Raw genomic sequence first — 19,853 nt, 5'->3', positions numbered from 1 at the left:
CCAAGCAATATGTCTCTACCTCTGGGATAAAGTGGTGGAAAGACCAGTCCTAGAAAATGGCCTGTGTAACCCAGGTTTGGGGTTACTCTTCCACACAACAGGAAGAGAACCCTTGGCTATGTTTTTAAGGGCCCTTGGGTTCTCCGAATGATAAACTAAGAGAGGCTTCAGCTTCATATCGCCAGAAACATTGCCATCAAACAGCAGAGTTAGCCTATCCTTTGTTGCTTTATAGCCTGGCATCAACTTTTCCTCCTTACTGATGTAACTTTGGTCTGGCATTCTCTTCCAGTACTGTCCTGTCTCATCCACATTAAAAACCTACTCAGGTAAATATGCGCTCTCATCAATAATTTCTTGAAGTGTTTCAGGGAATTCCTGGGCAGCTACCGTATCTGCATTTGCTACCTCGCCACTTACTTTTACGTTGTGAATGTTGGCTCTCGCCTTGAACTGATGAAACCAGCCATGGCTGGCATTAAAAGATGCGCCCACTGATTCTTTGCTGTGATTCTTCTTCAAGTCTTCATAAAGGCTTTTAGTATTCTCTTGAATCAGCATTAAGCTGAGCGGGACTCGACTCTGATGCTGATCCTGCGTCCACACATTGAGAAGTTTCTGCATCTCCTCCATCACTTTTCCACGCTTCTTCGATATTATTGTTGACATCATTGGCACAGCAGACTTCACATGTTCCATGATCTTGTCCTTATTCTTTAGAATTGTGTCGATGATTGAACTATTCATATTATAAGAATGAGCGACGCCTGCCATCTTTTTGCCTTGCTCCACTCTCTCAATTATTTTCACTTTTGTTTCCATCGTTATCGCTTGGCGCTTCTTAGCAGTACCAGCTACATCACCACTGCCTTTACGCTTGCTTCCGGACATCCTGGGCTTGAAATAAAGATACTGTACTACTGTACTCTATACAGTACTGTACAGTAAAGTACACAAAAGCACAACCACTTTTAGAGGGTGCACGCACCTGACAACGTAAGCCAGACAGGTGAACTAACTTAGGTTAACTAACGCGCGTTCGCGTCTTTGAAATTTCACAACTTAAATGTTTGTATGTAGGGGACTTACTGTAATTCAAACCCCATGGCAGGTCTTTTAATAATATGTCAATAGAATTTTGTTCTTCGTGTGTGTGTGTGTGTGTGTGTGTGTGTGCGCGCGCGCGCGCGCTCATGCATGTGCAAACCGCTTGTAGCCTGAAAGTTATTATTCAGTAAATTTAGAGTTAAGATAGTATTGACTTTTGCACTCAAGGAAGGATGGATGAATGTAGTTCTTCTAACAATGCTCCCACAGTTCTGTTTTTTCTTCTATCATAGCACTCATGTTATTTGGTAGTTATTTTATATGTTCTTGCCCTCCATTAAATTTGGCTGATTCCGTCCATTCATGATATGTTACAATTTCTCCTGTTAAAAAACAAAATTCAACCAAGTAAATTTAAAGATCAGTTGGCTTTATTCAATGATTCATTAATCAAACAGCATCCCATCTAGCAAACGGAAGGGAGCTCCAAAGTGCTACAGAAAGAGAATGGTTTGTAAAGGCAGAAAGTGAGTGGGATAAGGAAAAGGAGTATTTCAAGGAAAGTCACCTTCCTTTGGGAGATGAAAGGGAGCTATCTGGCAGATTACCTCAGTTGTGCTGACCAGGACACTTCAGACTGACTGGTTAAGATTACATTCCTGGGGAAGTTTGAAGTTGCGATTAGGTCAGGTATTGAGTCTTGATGTGGGATGTGGACTTAGCACAAGTGACTCAATTTGGGGCCTGTTGTCTCTTTTTTAACACTCCCACATTAAAAAACAATTGGCCCATGGTAATCCTCATCTTTTATCATTCTTTCTCTTCAAATCCAAGAGTAATATTTCATACTGCTTCACTACTTACCTTCCTTATTTTTCTCATTGCTAATTGAGTCACTAGTCATTTAGAAACAAAAACAAAAATACAAACCAAAAGACCCTTCTCACTGGCATTTGTCCCTGTCAATTGCACCCTACCTTGTTGAACTTAGTTCCAAGGCATTCTCAATATTCTTTGCAGGCTCCCCATCTTGCAGCGAACATGAGACTTTGTTGTTTTCTGGGAGCTGAGTCTTAGCCTCTTCTCTAACATGTTCTCCCAGGCTTCTAATTCCTACTTGAGTTCCATAACCATTAGCTAACCTCTGTGTTCCAAATTATTCCCTGTAGCCAGGTCATTGATCCTAAACTATACCTGCCTTCTAGTTAGCTCTCCTCAGATACCTCACTGTCACTTGTCTCAACATGTTCAAATAGAACCAATGGTCTTTCTTCCCCAGCATGCCAAGTCAGATATCTATAAGCTTACCAGGTTCTTTTCTCCAAACCCATTGATAGTGCTTTAGTTTAGACTTTTATCACTTCACACTAGAGCTAGTGTATTTGTGTTTTATTAGTATTCTCTGTTCAATTTTTTCCCTTCCCATTCAACCACCACAGTGAAGTCATAGAAAGTACTTAGAACTCGAGGTATGGTCATTATTTTTTCCATATTTTACCTATTTAAAACCTTTCAGTAGTTGCTGTTGCCTTACAGACAGGTCCAAATATCAGGGCATGAGAGACTCTTTCTTTTCTGTACCTACTTCTCCAAATTCATGTATTGGACATTCCCCGCCGGCTCTTAGAAGCTGCCCCATAGGCATACATACTACATATAATTCTCCAGACATGGCATGCTATTTTATATCTGTATCCCTACACTGGTTATTTTCCCTGGAGTGTCCTTTACCCATGATGATCAACCTGGTGAACTCCTCTTTATCCTGCAACACCCAATTACGTGAACCTTTTTGTGATACTCCCCGTAAGCACAACTGATGGTTATCTCCTTGAGTGTCCTGTGCCTGTTCCCCCATACCTTGTGCAGACCTCATTCATCTTCTGTCTTTAACCATCTTTAGCTTATATCCAAATCCCCTGTACATAACACTCTTCCTGATAAATAATAGTTACTCAATACACGTTGGCTTAAACAATGAACCAGATCAGCATCCCAGCAAATAGTAGAGAAGTACGATTAATAATGCAACAATATTTGCTGAGGATTTTGTGATCTTTTCTTGAGGCCCTTTTCTCCCCATAAAAATAATCTGTGAATAAAAAAGCAGGGGATAGTTGGTATTAAAATCTTGAGGAATAACGTGGCTGTCGATTGGAAAAGATCAAGAGGAGGAAGCTGGAGTATTTGGGGCACTTCTGAAGGGGAGATGGAGACCATCTGGAGAGGAGGATGCTGCAGGAACGAGTGCCAGGACATAGATAAAAGTGAATGGAAAGGAAATGGTGGCTGAACAACATCAAAGAGGCAACTCTAGTGCAGAACTGAACAAGCAACTGTGTATTCTCTCTGGCAGAGATACAAGTAAGTGGCGTTGGACAGTGTATCCTGATGGTTATGACAAGGACTAAAAAATGGGGACATAACTTGGCTCATGACAGCCTCCTTCAGTGTGGCTGGGCTTATGTGCTTCGGACAAAATAATACAAAACAACAGGTTATGTTCTGATGTTTTCAATTTCTCTTTATGTGAAAATGTATCTAAATGTGTGTTTTCTACTTTAAATAACACTAACTTAAACTACTAATTTAAAGTGGCCCCTAGTAACATGTTTAACACTTTTTCCTTTTTAGAGAAATTCATCCAACTATCATAAGTACATTAAGAGTATTATTTAAGATGATATCTCTCTTTCCTGAAAGCAATCGTTTGCATGTTTTGCTATGCATTTTTCTTAGCAGAGCTCAGGTAGACCTGTGTGTGGACAGGAAATTCATTCATGACTAAAACAAGATACTGTGTTTGTTTGACTTACGAGAAAAGTCATAAATGCAAACATCTTCTTCAACCATTTGTTTACAATTAATTGCTTATGATAGATAGAAAGCTTTGAGAGCACCAGGAAGTAAAAATAATATAGGAAGAAAAAAGAGAAAAGAATAGTGTTAATAATAACAGTTGCAGATGGTTAGCGTTTTCCCAGGAAAGCATTGTTTTAAATTTCTGTTAAATCTTGCCAGATTTCGGGAGATTGTTTGATCTTAAGTAGAACGTGTTGCCACTACTTCAGTGATAGTAAATGCTGCTGAAACATTTGCAAAATAAAGATCAATACGGTGGAAATGCATGAACTTATATGAGTAGGTGATAAATCCTTAAGTGCCGTAAATAAATTACTTTTTGTGTGGTTACATTTCCAGAAAACCATGTTAGATCCTTCAAAGTATTCACACAACATCCGTGATCTGAGTTGTGACATTTCTTGGATGGAATAAGAATTACCAAAAACCCTTTCAAAATGCGTATGTACATATGTATTTTCCTTTATATACTTGCAATTAAGTCCTTCCTTGTTTTATAAACAATGAAAACAAAACCAAGTAATAAAAGTCAGTAATTAATATTGCTGGTGATCTAGGTACTGAGAGACTTTAATCGTGTAGTTGAAAGGAAGTATTTCAATATGTTCTGGAGATGCTTGGCTGACTCAGTACGTCATTTCACATAGTGGTAAAATGGTGATCGGTTTACTGTCGTGTTACAGTCAGACATATTTGGCTTTTTATTTAAAGAATTTTAGAAAAAGATGTGATAATTCTCCATCTCCAACTTGAGGAGCTGTAAATCAATGAGAGTATGGTACCAAAACTAATTAGTGTTCATGTGTGAGTAGTAACAAATAGCAAAAATGGAAAACAAAAACACAAACTCAGCAACAAAAAAACACTGCCCAGTAATGTTTTGGCTATTAGTATAGTGCTTTCTATTGATAGGAGTAGAGGGTGGGTATTTTGTCACCTTTCACTTTAAGACAATTTCTACTTTGGTCTATTTGCAAATCCAAGTGAAAACAACAGGTTAGTACTGTGTATGGTCTTGGACACTGATTTATTAAAGAGTCTGAGGAAGAATCTAAAACAACTTTAAAAGCTGTTCTAGAGTGAGAGGGGCTATTCTACAGAAATTCTTTGGAAGTTGTCCCTCTTGAATTTACAGTCACAAATTTATATTCCCTTTGTGATCTAAGTGGAAATGATCCATCTTCTGTTCACATTACTGGTCAATGTGTCAGTCAGATCAAATGCCACTTCTAAAATGCTAAAAAGTGCTTCTGAGGAACGGGAGGTTTCTTTAACAAGACGTAAAGTGCTTTTTAATCCATTTCTTACTTGTTAAAAGCATTGTGATTCTTACAGATTGTTCTATCATGATGTGATGATGTGGTTTTAATCCTTTATGAGGAGGGAAAACACACCGTGGAATTCTGAAATAAGTTACGAACTGAGTCCGGGTAGCCTCCTTAATAGCAGCCCTACCCCAAATCTGGGGTAATAACATAGTCCTTCTGGAAATACTGTGACCAGTGAAATGGGGAAGATTTTTAAGGAAGACTATAAAAATAATTGAGAAATTCTTTTTTTTTTTTAATGAATTAAGTTTTTAAAACTTGCTTTTGACTTCGAAAGAATTTGGTTTCTCATGTTCTAAATCAAGTCTACCAACTCCAAAATAGCAAACCAGTGACAGCCATGGGAACACCGTGAAAAAGCAAAGGTAATATTGCCTCGTGGAAAAGAATGTTTTATTTTTCCTGTGAAAGTTAGTTACCTCTGAGAGTAAGAGTGAAATTACCAATCTTTCCATGTTTCCAGTTACCTCATTTATTCCAGTATTTGTTTACCAGTCTTTCTTCCCATTTGAGTATAGTGACCACATCTTTGATTAAACTGAATTCAATTCCACTCATAGCTAAATGTTAGAGGTACTACAATGAGCAAAATCCTAATAGTAATGGGAAGGGATAGAGACTGGGATTTGAGGTAGTGCCAAGGTCATATGGATCTGCCTGCTGCATGGGGAATGAATTGGAGAAGGGCAAGTAGATTACATACCATACTATTGTAGTCATCTACATATGGCATGATGGTGGCTTGGGTGAATGTGGTCGTATTGGTGATGGAATTGGAATTGAAAAAGATTTCATGCGTGAAGTTGTAAGACACGTTGAGTTGGATATGGGGCAGGAGGGGAGGGTGTGATCATGAGTGGTGCTTTGTATTACTCAGTAGTTGGGAGAGAATATTGAAAGTGGATGAGGTTGAGGGTGGAGAAAATGGGGATAAGAATAGTAATTTAGCTTGGGGCATTTGGGGCATGTTGAATCTTTTTTTTTTACCTTTATATTAAGACTCCATTCACATAGTCATGTCTCAGTAAAAGGTAAATAAATGAGTGAATTAGTGAGGATATGACCCACATTTATATATTTATGATATCATGATGGGAAAAAAACAAAACAAAATTCTACTTTTCTCAACATGTCATCACTCCTATTTAAAGCCATAGAGATATTTCATCATGGAGCCTTTCTCAGTTAGAATTTATATATGATTCTCTCAACAAAGTAAAAAACTGAATTCTCTTTGCTTCTTGTCTTTTAAAAAATATCTTGTTTACTGTCATTTGATTAACGGCCCATATATAGAGCTTACTTCTTACAATTGCCAGTAGTCTAATAGATCATGATAAGCACTTAATTTTGAGTATTTGGGTGCAAGAAGTTCCAAGCATGAGTAGAAAAACTTGTAGTTTTTAGAATTTCCTTCTTTCTTCCAGGGAATGTGTGGTTTTGCTTTATGAACCTTACAAGAGCCTTCTCTCTTTTATCTCCAAGCCCAGTCACTAATCTAAGAATCAAGAAACTTGACAGCATCCTCCTATCCCCTGTCCTCACCCCCACCCATGAATTCTCTTTTAAACAAAAAATGAATCTAAAAACTACACCAAATATATTTGACCAGGGTTGGAAAAGAATGTTAATTCTTTGGTTTTGTAAATGCTGGCAAAATGACTGAAAATGTGTGGTAATTATTTGAATACTACATTAAAGAAACCGGATTTGAAGATCCAGGTTGTCATTTCCTACTGAATTATGTACAAGTTCCTTGGCGTAGCGTTTAAAGCTTTCCACAGCATGCCACGGAGTGACTTTTCTAACCTTATCCTTGTCTAATCCTCTCTAAACCTGTGCTCCAGACAAACTAGACTTCTTGTCACTCCCTACCTTTCCTAGTACTGTTCTCTAGACCCAGAATCTTTTACCGGGTCACTTCCCTTCTTGCTTTTCATTTCCTGCCCATCTCCTATTCAAAGCTCTCAAAATTTTGATTACTTTTTTCTTTTAAGGCCTATCTCAAATGCTAGCTTCACCATATCAGTGCTTTTAAAATTTTTCTTAAAGCATTTTTAATAATTGGCAGGCTTATCTTATACTTTAACCTTGTAAAGTGCCTACTCATCCTAGCCTTTTTTTTATCGTGGTTATTGTAGTGACTAGTGCATATCATGTAACCAATAAATATTTTTTAGTTAAGTTGAATCATCCCAACTGATAGTCCCTTTTTACGTTAGTTAGGCGTTGGGAAATTATTCAAATCGCGAAATCATCTTGTTTGCATAGACAAAGGTACTGCACCAGGCTCTCCCCATTATATTGCCTCATTAGGACTCATTCACCAAACATGAGTTGAACACCTACTAATTGCAGTATTCTGTGTTACTGTCCTGGAAACAGGACCAAATATAATTACATAATCATGTGTCAGGAAAAATAATTTCTTAAATAAAATAATTAGACTAATTTGATATCAATTAAATCTTGTCCAAGTAAAGAGTGACTATTCAGCTTTGTTCAATCTCGTGTATGCTGATAAAGAGAGTTAATCCTGCCACTTGAGAAAAACAGTTAACACATAGCTAACCCATTTATTCAATAACTTTCTCAACCAAATTTATAAGTGAAGAAAAAATTTTCTTCTCAGCACCTTGGTTGTTTTGCAAAGACACTTCCAAGGATTTGGTTTCAGGGTCCCTGATTTTAGGTATGTTTCTCAGGATTGGTTATAAATAGGGCAGAAGTACAGCTGAAGTCTGGAGGCAGCAAACAGTTGTGGAAAATCTGTGAAGTAATGTTGTCCTTGCAACATTTTCCAGCCTACTTTTCAGGACCCATGGGCTGCAGATAAGCATTAGGTACGCGTCCAAAACAAACTAGAGTTTTTAAGACATGGTCCATCCTTGGTGTAACTTTCTCACAAATAACTAACTTAATAAAAATATGCTCCTTTTTCATCATTCGGAAAGTTAGGGGTGCGGGAACAAACTGGGTGTGTGTGATCTGACAATTCACTGTTTTAATTTAAAATTTCCACCCAGCATTGCATTTACAAAATGACCGCATGATAATATGTAAGCCAAAAAAGTGTAAGAAGTGCATTATGGGTAGGAGTTTATTTCTGTTATTCTTTTGAAATATTCAGCTGGTATTAAAAACAGATCTTTTGAGCTGGAACAACAGTGGTACAGGTAGACTTCTTACTTTTGGAAAAGATCTGGTCTTTAGCTTATGGGAACCAAGCCGAAGCAGATGTGAAAAGTTCAACTAAAGGAAGAACAGATTAAACGCACTTTTGTGGTTGAAAAACCAAAACAGATGTTATTATTAAACCACAAAAACCTGGGTGCATTTAAGTAACACTAGGTGTCTGAATTTTAAATATGTATTTGAAATAATTAAAGCATTTAAAGCTACACAGACTGTTGTGTGCCACTAAACTCTTAAACTTCAAAGCAAGGAGTTTGCATATTAGAAAAAAAAACTTTTCAGGAACATTAAGTCTCTGTCATTGTGCTTGTCATCTAAAAATGAGAAAGAAAGCATCTGACAATGAAAAACAAAGCCTTTTGGTGATTTTAAAATTATTTTTCTCCAAAGCATTTTGAAAACATTTATTTACATAATTTTTTATTGTCTTTACAGAGAAACTCAAATATCTAGAATACTGTTGTTACAATGTAAATCTTTGAGAGAGGAATCAAGTCACAGAGCAGAATTAGGATGATGCCAATATATGAATTCAGACAGACCATTGGTCAACTAACTGGAATACTTCCCCCACACGTGACGGCCTCTATCATGGGATATAAAATGGTGTGAGAAAGAAAATCCAAATCGGAATTGTCCCCAGTGGCATGACAACTCTTTGATATTTAATTTTGGATTTCTTAATAACTTTATATTCTAATATGCCACCTCATCCTCTTCAACTCAAAGAGGCTAAAAGTCTGAGTCCAAAGGACACAAAGACCAGGTGTTATCCTGTGAAAAATCCTGTGCTAGAGAAAACCCAGCAGAGAGAGAGGGTGGTAAAGGAGAGGTAACAGTGATTTGATTCATATTTTGATCATTAGTCAAATTCCGTAGCCTTTGATCATTAATCTAGATATGTTTCACACATTAGGCCAAAAGGGATGTATTTAGCTAAAATAGACATTAAGGATATAATCTTTCACCTCTATTTGGAGAAATGAGTGTTACATGATGTGGGATGATTTAGGAGAGAGCTGGGAGAATGCCAAGCTTCTGTATCATGTAATCTTCAAGTGCTGGAAGTGGAAGAGTCTCTATTAATTATCCATTCCCATTGGAAGACCTCTCTTTTCCACTTTGGGTCTCAAGCTGAGAGAAGAAATGAGGTGACTTCTAAATTGTCTGGGGCATTTTTTCAAACCACATATGCTTTTTCTCTCTATTCTCTCTGCGTGAACATTTCAAAATGTCTTCGAGATGATTCTAACTCCCACCACTCATTCCCTCACTCTGCACCAACGACCTGACCTGAGCCCCTGTACCCTGCTTGACACCCCACTTCCACCCCGGCACCTTGAGAAGCATGCATAGTTTTTTAACATTCTATGTGGGAATGACCACTGCTTTAGTTTAATGCCCGGAAAGAGTCATGATATGGCCAGACTGTTACATCCCCTGCATAGTTTGTGCAAGAACTTGTACCATCATATTGACTGCATATTGGGCTCATAATGTTCAGATCTAGTGGGTTCAATAAAATATATTATCACAATTAATTTCTTTTCTATTTTTAAATGTGGCTACTAGAAAATTTTAAATGACTTATGTGGCTTGCATTTGTGGCTTATATTTCTGTTGGACAGCTCCGTTCTATCTGGTGATGAAAGAGAGATAGAGAGAGGGAGAGAGAGAGAAATACATGACTGCTTAGGGAAAATAACGTAATGCATTTCCTTACTTCCAGCAGTACTCTGTCCTTAGCAGCAACAGTTTTGACTATGTGTGAATTTCACTTAAAAACAGGCTAAGCAGTTAGCAATCAAGAGGGTAAGTAATCAGGAAAGATCCCAGAGCAAGCATCTCTCGGGTGGCTGGGCCAGTAATAATGGAGAGGAGAGATGGCAGCTCAGCAGGATGCATATGACAGGATGTCTCTGCCTGGCCTCTGAGGACCATGTGTAAGGAATAGTCAGCTCTGAATGATGTGACAATCTCCAGGAAGGTGTATTCCAGGTGAGACCTGGATGTGGATAATCCAATATAAGGAGTTCTTTTGAAAAATTGTGAAAGAACATGAATAGAGAAATGAGAATACATGGGAGGGATGTAACTATCTAAGAATTAGAAATCATTGATTAATTCATTACTTAATTTCATAAATATCCATCGAGCTTCTATTGAGCCCTATTCGAGCCTTTTTTAAGATAGTGGGGAGGAAACCAAAGAAACAAAATATCTCCATGATTTTTGCATATAAAGGGAAATAGAAAGATGATAAACAAGTAGACAAATGGTGAGTGCATCAGGCTTTTCTATGAACAGAAAGAAAATAGAGCAAGAGGATAAAGAGGGAGGGCGTGTTGATTTAGAAAAGGTATTTAAAGAATCCCTTTTTGAGGAGGTGGCATTTGAGCAGAGATCTGACTGAAGTGAGAGAACAAATCGTGTGGGTAACTGTGGGAAGATTGTTCCAGGCCAAGATAGTAGACATTCAAAGGCTCTGAGGCAGGGGCTGTGTGGGTCGTATCTGAGGAATAATAAGGGCACCAGTGAGGGTTAGAGAGGAGAGACAGAGAACCTCGTAGGAGGTGAGGCTACAGAGGAGATTGGGATCAGATTGTGCTGGACCTCAAAGGATAAGGTAAGGATTCAGAAGTTTATTCTAAGTGAGATGGCCAGCTTCTGTAGAGTTGTGAGCATAGTACTGATATCATATGGCTTCTATTTGGAAGAATTCCTCTGACAGTAAGTGGAACACAGATTCTAGTGAAGCAAGAGGAGAGGTGACTGGCGAGGAAGCTGTCTGCATAGGCTAGATAAAAGCTGGTATTAGTTTATACTTAGATGGCTAGGAGTGGAGGTAGCTAGGAATGGTTGAATTTTGAACATATTTTGAAGTTGAATCAAAGGACTTCCTAGTGTGTTGTATATGTGGGGGAAAGAAAAGAATCAAAGTTAACTCCAAGGTTTGGGCCTGTGTAGTTATAAAAATGAAATCACCATTTATGAAGACAAGGAAATGTGTAATAGACAGTAATAGGCAACGAATGCATGTTATAATTTATAAGGTATCCACTGAAGGGAAAGCTAGAAATGTACAGCTAGCAAAATAATAGAAGAGAGAAATAAAATGATTAGAACATTTGATTAATCAAAACGAAACTTCAAGAAAAATGTATAACACAGGTAAATCAACTAGAAAGCAAATAACATGAGGGCAGACATAAACCCAAATATGAGCGATTTCTTTATATGAAACTAAGATGACAGTATGGTTAACAATATAAATTGAGAAGAAAACCCTGGAGGAGGAACAGATAGGAAAGAATGAAAATTAGAATTCAGTTTTAGATATGGTAAGTAGAGATGATTAGTTACCACTTGAATATTGAAGTCTGGAGTTCAAGAGAGAGGTTGAGACTGAAAATGTCAATTTGAATCACCAAAATTTTCCAACAGTTAAGAGTCTGCATCTCAAAGTCATGTTTTAATAGTGACTAAGTGACCCATTAAATGTGTATGTAGAAGATATGATTTAAAAGAGATTCAAACACCTTACTGATACTCGTATTTAATACACTTATAAGATTCCTTTCCTTCTGGGATTCCATGTACTATCAAGAAAGTATTTCAGTAAGAGGGATTTCAGACTAGACGGTTGCTACAGTCCCTTCCAAATCTACAGTTCTACCTTTATAATGATCATGAATCCATGGTCATCCCAGGTGAACCATTTTATTTCTCCACAATAAAAGTTCTTTGTTTTATTTCATTTAAATCATATGAAACAACTATGAAAACTACTAACTCTTAAGCTCCTTTTAAGCAACTCCAGTTGCCTTAAGACTCATTCATTTACCTTGATAAATGCCACTGAGGCAATCACTGATAAAATTTATTTTGCTAAAATTTTATTATGTTAAAAATATTTGGAGACTTGGAAAAATTATATATGTATTTGAAATTAGAACATGGGGATTCAGATTTATTTTTTATCTGTAACTTTGATTATCACCTATCACTACCTTTCTAAATGTATCCTTAAGAATTAAATTTAAAAGTGCATTCCTACTGCATAGTTGTTTTTGATTAGCCTATAGATTATCATTATTCTAACAGAGTTCTTACCACTGTAGTTCTTGATTTTGAGTTCATCTTCAACAGGTAGTCTTTTTCATGTAAATGTATGTGTCACACTGAAATTAACTGACTGATATTTGGAACTGAAATCCACAAGTTTATATTTTGATCTGTCGTTATAGTTCTTTGCAATTCTAGATTGTTGAGATCTGTTTGTATATTGACTCTGTGTTCCAAGATGTTAGTTCTCTTTCAAACTTTATGTTATTATTAAAAAACTGAATTCATTTCTTTCTGCATCTCTTAATCTAAACCATACCCAAAAACTTGAGCAGAGATAAGAGAACAGAAGCCCATATCATAACATGTCAAATATGCTTCTTAGCTTGATAATGATAAAGTGACTTCAGTTGCACTTCACTAGAGATGAATTTAACTTACATTAATTCAATTGTATTCTCTACACAATACAAATAAGAATGGGGAGGATCCAGAGAGGTAGAGAGAAAGAGACCGCTGTACATAATAGAGGCTCTACTTCCCTTCATTCTGCTCAATTGATGTAGGCCTGGTAGTTTCAGTTCTCATAGGATTCCTTGTTTTCATGAAGTTCTTTGTTTGATCACTTTGTCAGTCGATTGTGATTCTAGTATTCAAAGATTTCAGGGAGATATACAATATGGTTTGTAAACATGAGCCAACTACTTCATCTAATGCTCAATCATAGAAAAAATTATTAGTTCCATAGCTAGAGGAAAAACTGGCTGTGTTGTTTTACTAAGACACATTAAAAACTATTTCAATTTTGACTACACAGTGTTATTATCCTACAAATAATATATGAAAACTTCAACAAGATACAACTCCCCTTAACTGTACCATGATTTAATTCAAAATCTCCATCTTATCAATGAAGATATGATGTATAAGTTTTGATGGGAGTAAAGATATAATATTATTTTGCTTTTTCCTACTCTCCCAAACTGAAAACATTCCTGTAACATGAAGTTAAGTTATTGAAATGTTATTTATTACCCGTAGATATTTGCTAGCACCTAGCTTTCCCTTTTTTTGTGAATGTGAATTATTTTTTGTGTACATTTAACTTTCAATATTTTCTAGAATTCCTTTAAAACTGGGTAGATTTTTTTTCACAGATTCAGATATTCTGGCATAAGCATAGACGGTGGTACTAGACACTTCTTAAGTGGAATTTTTAGTTCTCTCATCCTGCAAAATGCTTAACACTAGCCTTTTCTATCTCCACTCATGCAGTTCTTCTTCTCCACAAGCCACGGTTCATTCTGCCTTCAAGACCCTGGCAAAGATTCATTATTTTCATAAAGCTTTCTCTGAACAATAATGCCCTATGCTAAAAATTTCCTCTCATAACGTTTTCATCACGTAAAATAATCATTCACTATTAAAAAAAAAAAAAGTCACCTTATAATTATTCATTCAATTATTATTACTATTTGTAAATATGCATTAAACTTACTTTAATTCAGGTGTCATTTTAGGTATTGTGAATACAGCAGTAGCAAAGTGAACATTCTTATAGTCTAATATAGTTATAAAGATCCTACATTCAAAAATGTATCCACAATCAAGTGGACTGAGGTCTAAGACAGAGAAGTCTTTGATGCCATAACAACATGCAGGTGGGTTCCTTCCCTGGCCACACATTGGAACCACCCATAGACCTTATAGAAAAACAACTATGTTTTGGTCTTGTGCCCATGGTCAAATTTACCTGGTGTAGAGTAGACCTGAGGCATGAGTAGTCTGACAGTTCCCCAGGTGATTCTAATTTACAGCCAGGGTTGCGAACCGTTGGTTCCCTAGCTGAATGCCTGCTGGGAAGCCTTAGTTTATAGGGTACTGACACATGTCCCTCTGGTCAACCATCAGTACCTCACTGGACTCTTCAACTTTCCACAAAAGATAGTAATAGTGAAAGAAGTTTGAAAAAAGATCTGGTTCATTTTAGCCTCCATTTTCTTGTGGGATCTTTGGTGTCAGTAAGTGATAAACCTGTGGATCCTCTGCTATGCAGCTGCTGGGAAGAGCAGACTCTGACATTTTTTATCTATAACTCAGTTAATAAACTGAAGACCAGGCATCAGTGATCTTCATCCTCATGGAAACTGAATAGCATTAATTTTATTTCCTTCACCCACCCCACATAGAAATGTGATGCTCTTTAGGCTCTATCTCCAGCCTTCCTTCAAGTTTAAGGATGTTTTTCTGGGCTCAGGTGCTTTAATTTTTTAAATAAAAAATGAATAAGTTCTGTGTCTACTCTGGATAAAAAAGACAAATAATCTTACTAGTTAGCCAAATCTGCACTTCTAAAGAAGAAAATAGAGGCATTTGCTGTCTTGAGTCAGGCTAAAAAATATTATTTAAGGTACACAGGTAATTGACAAAAACAAGTTTTCCCTCCATTCACCTTTTATCTGGATAATTGCCTAATTTTCCCACCCTTCATCATCCTGTTCTGCTAATTTTGCTGCATACACAACCTGGCCTTACTTTTTGTGGTATTAGCTTTTTTTAAAATTTTATTTTAACTAGGTATCCTTCAAATGTTAAAAAAGAGAGAGACTATACAATTTGCATCACGACTTAAAACTATTAGAAAATAGCAATTCAGTAGTTGGGACAATGCATTTCAGAACACCAAAAGATAACAGGTTTAGAGAAATTGGCATATGTTAGTGATTATGCAATCACTCATTTCCCACAGATTTCTTTTTATAGGAGACTTTGGAAAATCCCAGAAGAACTGACCGAGTCATTTAAACCACAACAGGTTCCTTTCAACATCAAAATCATGGGTAAGAGTGGGAGAGGAATAGTTTTCTTTCTTTTTTTTTTTTAAGGCATGGGCAGCCTGGTTTTGAGTGTGCAAAGCTGTGGCTTCCCCTCCTATAGACGCCTTCTGAACAGCAAATCTGACTTCCTCTTCAAACCAAGGCATCCTGAAAACATCCAAGCAGAGGAAGCATTTTTTCACCATGACATGGGAAAGGGCCACAGAGATCCAAGTGGAAACGGACATTTCATGTGAGTGACTGTTTCTATCCCAGCTTGGCTTCCTGCCTAATTCAACAGACACTTAGGTGGCTGAAGAGGGAAATTTTTGTTAAAGTTAATCCAGCTCTGAATTGGACACAGAGCCTTTTGACTGGTGGCCGAGTTCCTTGTGCTAGCTGGCAAAATTAGCAAATTTTTCTTCTAGTTGTTGTTGTTGGGTTTTGAAAATACTTCATTTCCTGACGACAGTTTTCTTTCTCTAGTATATAAAGGGAAAGATCTCTTCCATCTACACTTCTATCACCTTAGAAGCTATATTCTCAATCAGGCAGGATGCCCTGAAGACTCACTCTCACTCTCCATGGCCTCTTGACAGCTGGCTTATAACCAAGTGGTCTCAGAAAAGTCCTCCCTTCCCTGATTGTGTATGTCAGTGGGGGTCTGTTTGCTGTCATCGGAAGGTTCATCTTACATGTATGACCATGACAGCCATGTGTTTGTGTGTGTGTGTGTGTGTGTGTGTGTAAGAGGTAGGCACAGTGCCTAGTTTTAAGCTTTTAAGAATACTCAAAGACTGTGATTAAGAAAATTAGAGATTAAGGTGGCACTCCTTCCCCTGTTGCTCTCCAGGAAGCCATAAAAAAATCCCATGTTATGGGCCACATATCATATTGATGTAACACACATCACTGTGTTGATCAAAAATAGACAGTCTTCTACACTGGTGGCAGAGTGAATTGACACAATCTTTTTGGATGGCATTTTAGTACAAGTCAAGAGCTTTAAAAATGGTACATCTATACTTAAGAGTTGATCTCAAGGAAATGTTCATAAATGTACAATAAGATTTATTAGCAATGACTTTTATTGTAAGATAAAAAGTGAGAACAACTTAAGTGTGTAACATTTGGGGAAGGTTAATCAACAATAATATGTCTGTCTAATGGAAGATTTTGTAGTTATGTTTTTAAAGAATATCCACTGATATGGAGTAAGATTTTTGATACAATGTAGAATAAAAGAAGGATAAGAAATTAATACAGTTCAGTGACAACTTTATAGAAATATGTATGTATAATAGCATAGAGTAAACAACTATCAGGAAATATGCCAAATTGTAAAAGTGGTTTTCTTTGTAGCTTGGCATTTTAGGTAGAATGGTTGGATGGATGGATGGATGGATAGATAGATAGACAGATAGATAGATAGGTAGAAAAAGCATTTTATTATATATTAAAAATGTTTACCCAATCTGTAAATATTACAAATTATTAACATATCCACATCCAACTGCATTTAGGAAAACATCATCTTTGTTTCATAAGTCTAATCTCCACAGAATAGAAATAGCTTTAAAAAATATAAGAAATTCTAGCCAGAGAGGTAAGAGACCACTTTCCTCTCTCTACTTTCTCAAGGAGAAAAGATAAGTACAGAGAGGTGATCTTTTTTTTAATGTATTTATTTATTTATTTATTTATTTATTTGGCTGTGTTGGGTCTTCGTTTCTGTGCGAGGGCTTTCTCCAGTTGCGGCAAGCGACGGACGGCCACTCTTCATCGCAGTGCGCGGGCCTCTCACTGTCGCGGCCTCTCCCGTCGCGGAGCACAGGCTCCAGACGCGCAGGCTCAGTAGTTGTGGCTCACGGGCCTAGTTGTTCCGTGGCATGTGGGATCCTCTCAGACCAGGGCTCGAACCCGCGTCCCCTGCATTGGCAGGCAGACTCCCAACCACTGCGCCACCAGGGAAGCCCGAGGTGATCTCTTTTATCAAGGTTGAAGTTACTTTGTGATAAAGTCCAAGTAAGTCCTAGCCCAAAACTCTTTCTGATATACAACAGATTGATTTTATTGTTAATGTTGTTCTTTCTTTGTTTACATGTAGGTCATCGATTTTGATTAGCATTTGAATTATTTGGTTGGAATATTTACCTCCCAAATGTTCACCTGTTTCTTGATATCACAAGTGTTTGATGTTCTAAATTCAAAAGGGTTGTCAACGATATTAACAGCAACTTACGCATTGTGTAGATGATGTCTGATAAGTGTTGGTATGCAGCAAGACCTTCTGTCTTAGAACCTGTTGCTATTTATGCATCTGACTTTTAACATGGATAATTTTGAGTTAGAGACTGTCTAATGAAAAACGCAAGGAATATAAACCAAAGTTAATGATTTCCAATTCAGTAACTTTAAGTAAGATATATATTTTTTCTGCACCAGGAATAGAACCCTGTAAGAATTCAATAAATACTCATTGATGGAATTAGTAAATGCATGTTTTCAGAAACATTTACCTGATAGTATAGAATTATATGTAGTTAGAATTGGCAGCAATATTTAATAATACACACAGGTCCTAACTTAAATGGTATGATAAAATGATATTTCCTGAAGCACAAGAGTAGATTTATTTTGGTTTAAACTTCTCCTTTCCCCAATGTATAGCTCTTATGCTGCAGAAATTAACTGTGAAAACATCACATAATACCTATCTGGTATTATAACTTTCTCACAATTCAGTCAGTGAGTATTCACACTTTCTAAGTAGGGAATGTTTAAGGTAATGAGTTCTGAATAATATTTATTAACTATATTTAAATGACCGATCCTTTTTATTGAAAATGTTAAAATCTTTTAGAAATCACTTTATAAATGTAGTTTTAATTCTTTTACCATATTCATAGGCCAGTGGTTACTAAAGAAAGAATATTAAATGATTCAGGTTTGGGGAAACAAATCACTGTGCTGGTCTTCAGTTTCTCTTCTTGACGTGGCCACTAATGTCTAATCATAGAAGCACAGGCCCCATCACAGTACTGTTTTCGTTAGTGTGCCACTGAATTATTTGTCAGTGATTGGAAATCTGGTGTAAGAAACACACCAAGCTTCAGCACTTTCAGAAATGGACCGGCTCTTCTAAAATAGCTCACAGAATTGGCTTCATGAAGAACTACAGAATGCCATCATATAGAAGGAATTCAAATGTGAAACAGGAGCCTTGGGAAACATGTATAGCCTTATTTTCAGAATTCCTAGAATTAAAGATTCAGGATTCTCTATGACGTGGACGATTGAAAAACCCAGAGCAGGATTGGTAGACCTGTCCCAAGTGGTGGAAGGGGTTTAGTTTGACCATAAAGTCTCTTTAACATTTTAGGAAGTATTACTTAAAAGCCAGGTTTTCAGCTTCCTTTGATAAATTGAAGGATCTGGTAAGATTGAGTTTTCTTCCTCTCAAGGCACTAGTCAGCTTGTCCTGGGTAGAGGCTGCCTGTTTCCATGAGGCAGGTGCCCTTCACTGGCTGCACTCCTCCTCTGACCTTCTGCTTCACTTGTATAATAATATATTTCCTGCTTGATCAGTATGGAAATTTCATTTTTTTAAATTACTGTCAAAGGAATAAAGCATTACTGGTGCTTCTTTCTGCCCCAGATATGTTTTGTAACTTGACTCAACATTGAATCCCATGTTGCATTGGAAAGGACACTGAAATTTCAATAGGTATCTTTTATATCCTTTTAAGTGTGAATTATAGACTGTCTTTATTCATTTTATCTCTTCTTTTTATTTTTAAGAAAATGATGCAAGACTTCTTAACCAGTTTTTCATGGCTACTGCATTTTTTACTTTTCTCCCTTTTCTCCTAAACTCTTAAAACATTTTTTACCTCTAAGAATTTATCTCTTAAGTTTGGCACTATTACATTGCTCTAGAATTCAATTTAATTCAATGTTAGATATTTTTCCCATGAAGGGCAAGGATAATGCCTTTTACTAATATTACATATATTACTGATATTTTTACTAACATAACTAATGGTATATGTAGTAATATTAATTTGCTGATATTCCCAATATTACAGAACCTACCGAATCTGCTGAGTGCATAGCAGATCTGCAAGTGTATTCATTGACTGAATCAGTATTTCCACTTTACTATTTAACCTAAAACATTCATTTTCTTCAGCATGAAAACAATATATTGAACTGTAACATATCACCCGTAATACCTAGCAAGTCAAATAATACAAATTCCTCTTTCATGTACTCAGGAAGGAGTATTTCTAACAAATGCATAGTACAAAATATAAGTTCCTGCCCTGAATATCTATTGCCGTATACACTTCTTCTTACTACTACCAAGCCAATGTTTTCCTCTTTTAATTTCTCTATTAACTTTAATTAGGCTCATGAGTTTGCTGGCCAGGTGGGTTTTCCCTAAACACTCACAACTCTGTTTTCCAGGCTAGCAGTAGAATTAAGTTAAGCTGCAGATTTGAGGCCGATTCTAACATTATAAGCTGTGGAAGTTTCC

The 19,853-nt window shown here is 36.7% G+C and overlaps 1 protein-coding gene across 1 annotated transcript; it reads right to left on the bottom strand.

Annotated features, from left to right (window-relative positions):
* Positions 1-321: 321 nt before the first annotated feature.
* On the bottom strand, positions 322-822 carry LOC137764641 (tigger transposable element-derived protein 1-like). The gene has a single exon (XM_068543686.1). It carries the CDS (start codon positions 820-822, stop codon positions 322-324), a length of 501 nt encoding a protein of 166 aa, XP_068399787.1.
* Positions 823-19,853: the final 19,031 nt, after the last annotated feature.

The sequence above is a fragment of the Eschrichtius robustus genome, chromosome 5, assembly GCF_028021215.1.
Source record: "Eschrichtius robustus isolate mEscRob2 chromosome 5, mEscRob2.pri, whole genome shotgun sequence".
Lineage (NCBI taxonomy): Eukaryota > Metazoa > Chordata > Mammalia > Artiodactyla > Eschrichtiidae > Eschrichtius > Eschrichtius robustus.
The sequence above is the reverse complement of the archived record's forward strand: the minus strand, read 5'-3'. Positions and strand labels throughout refer to the sequence as shown.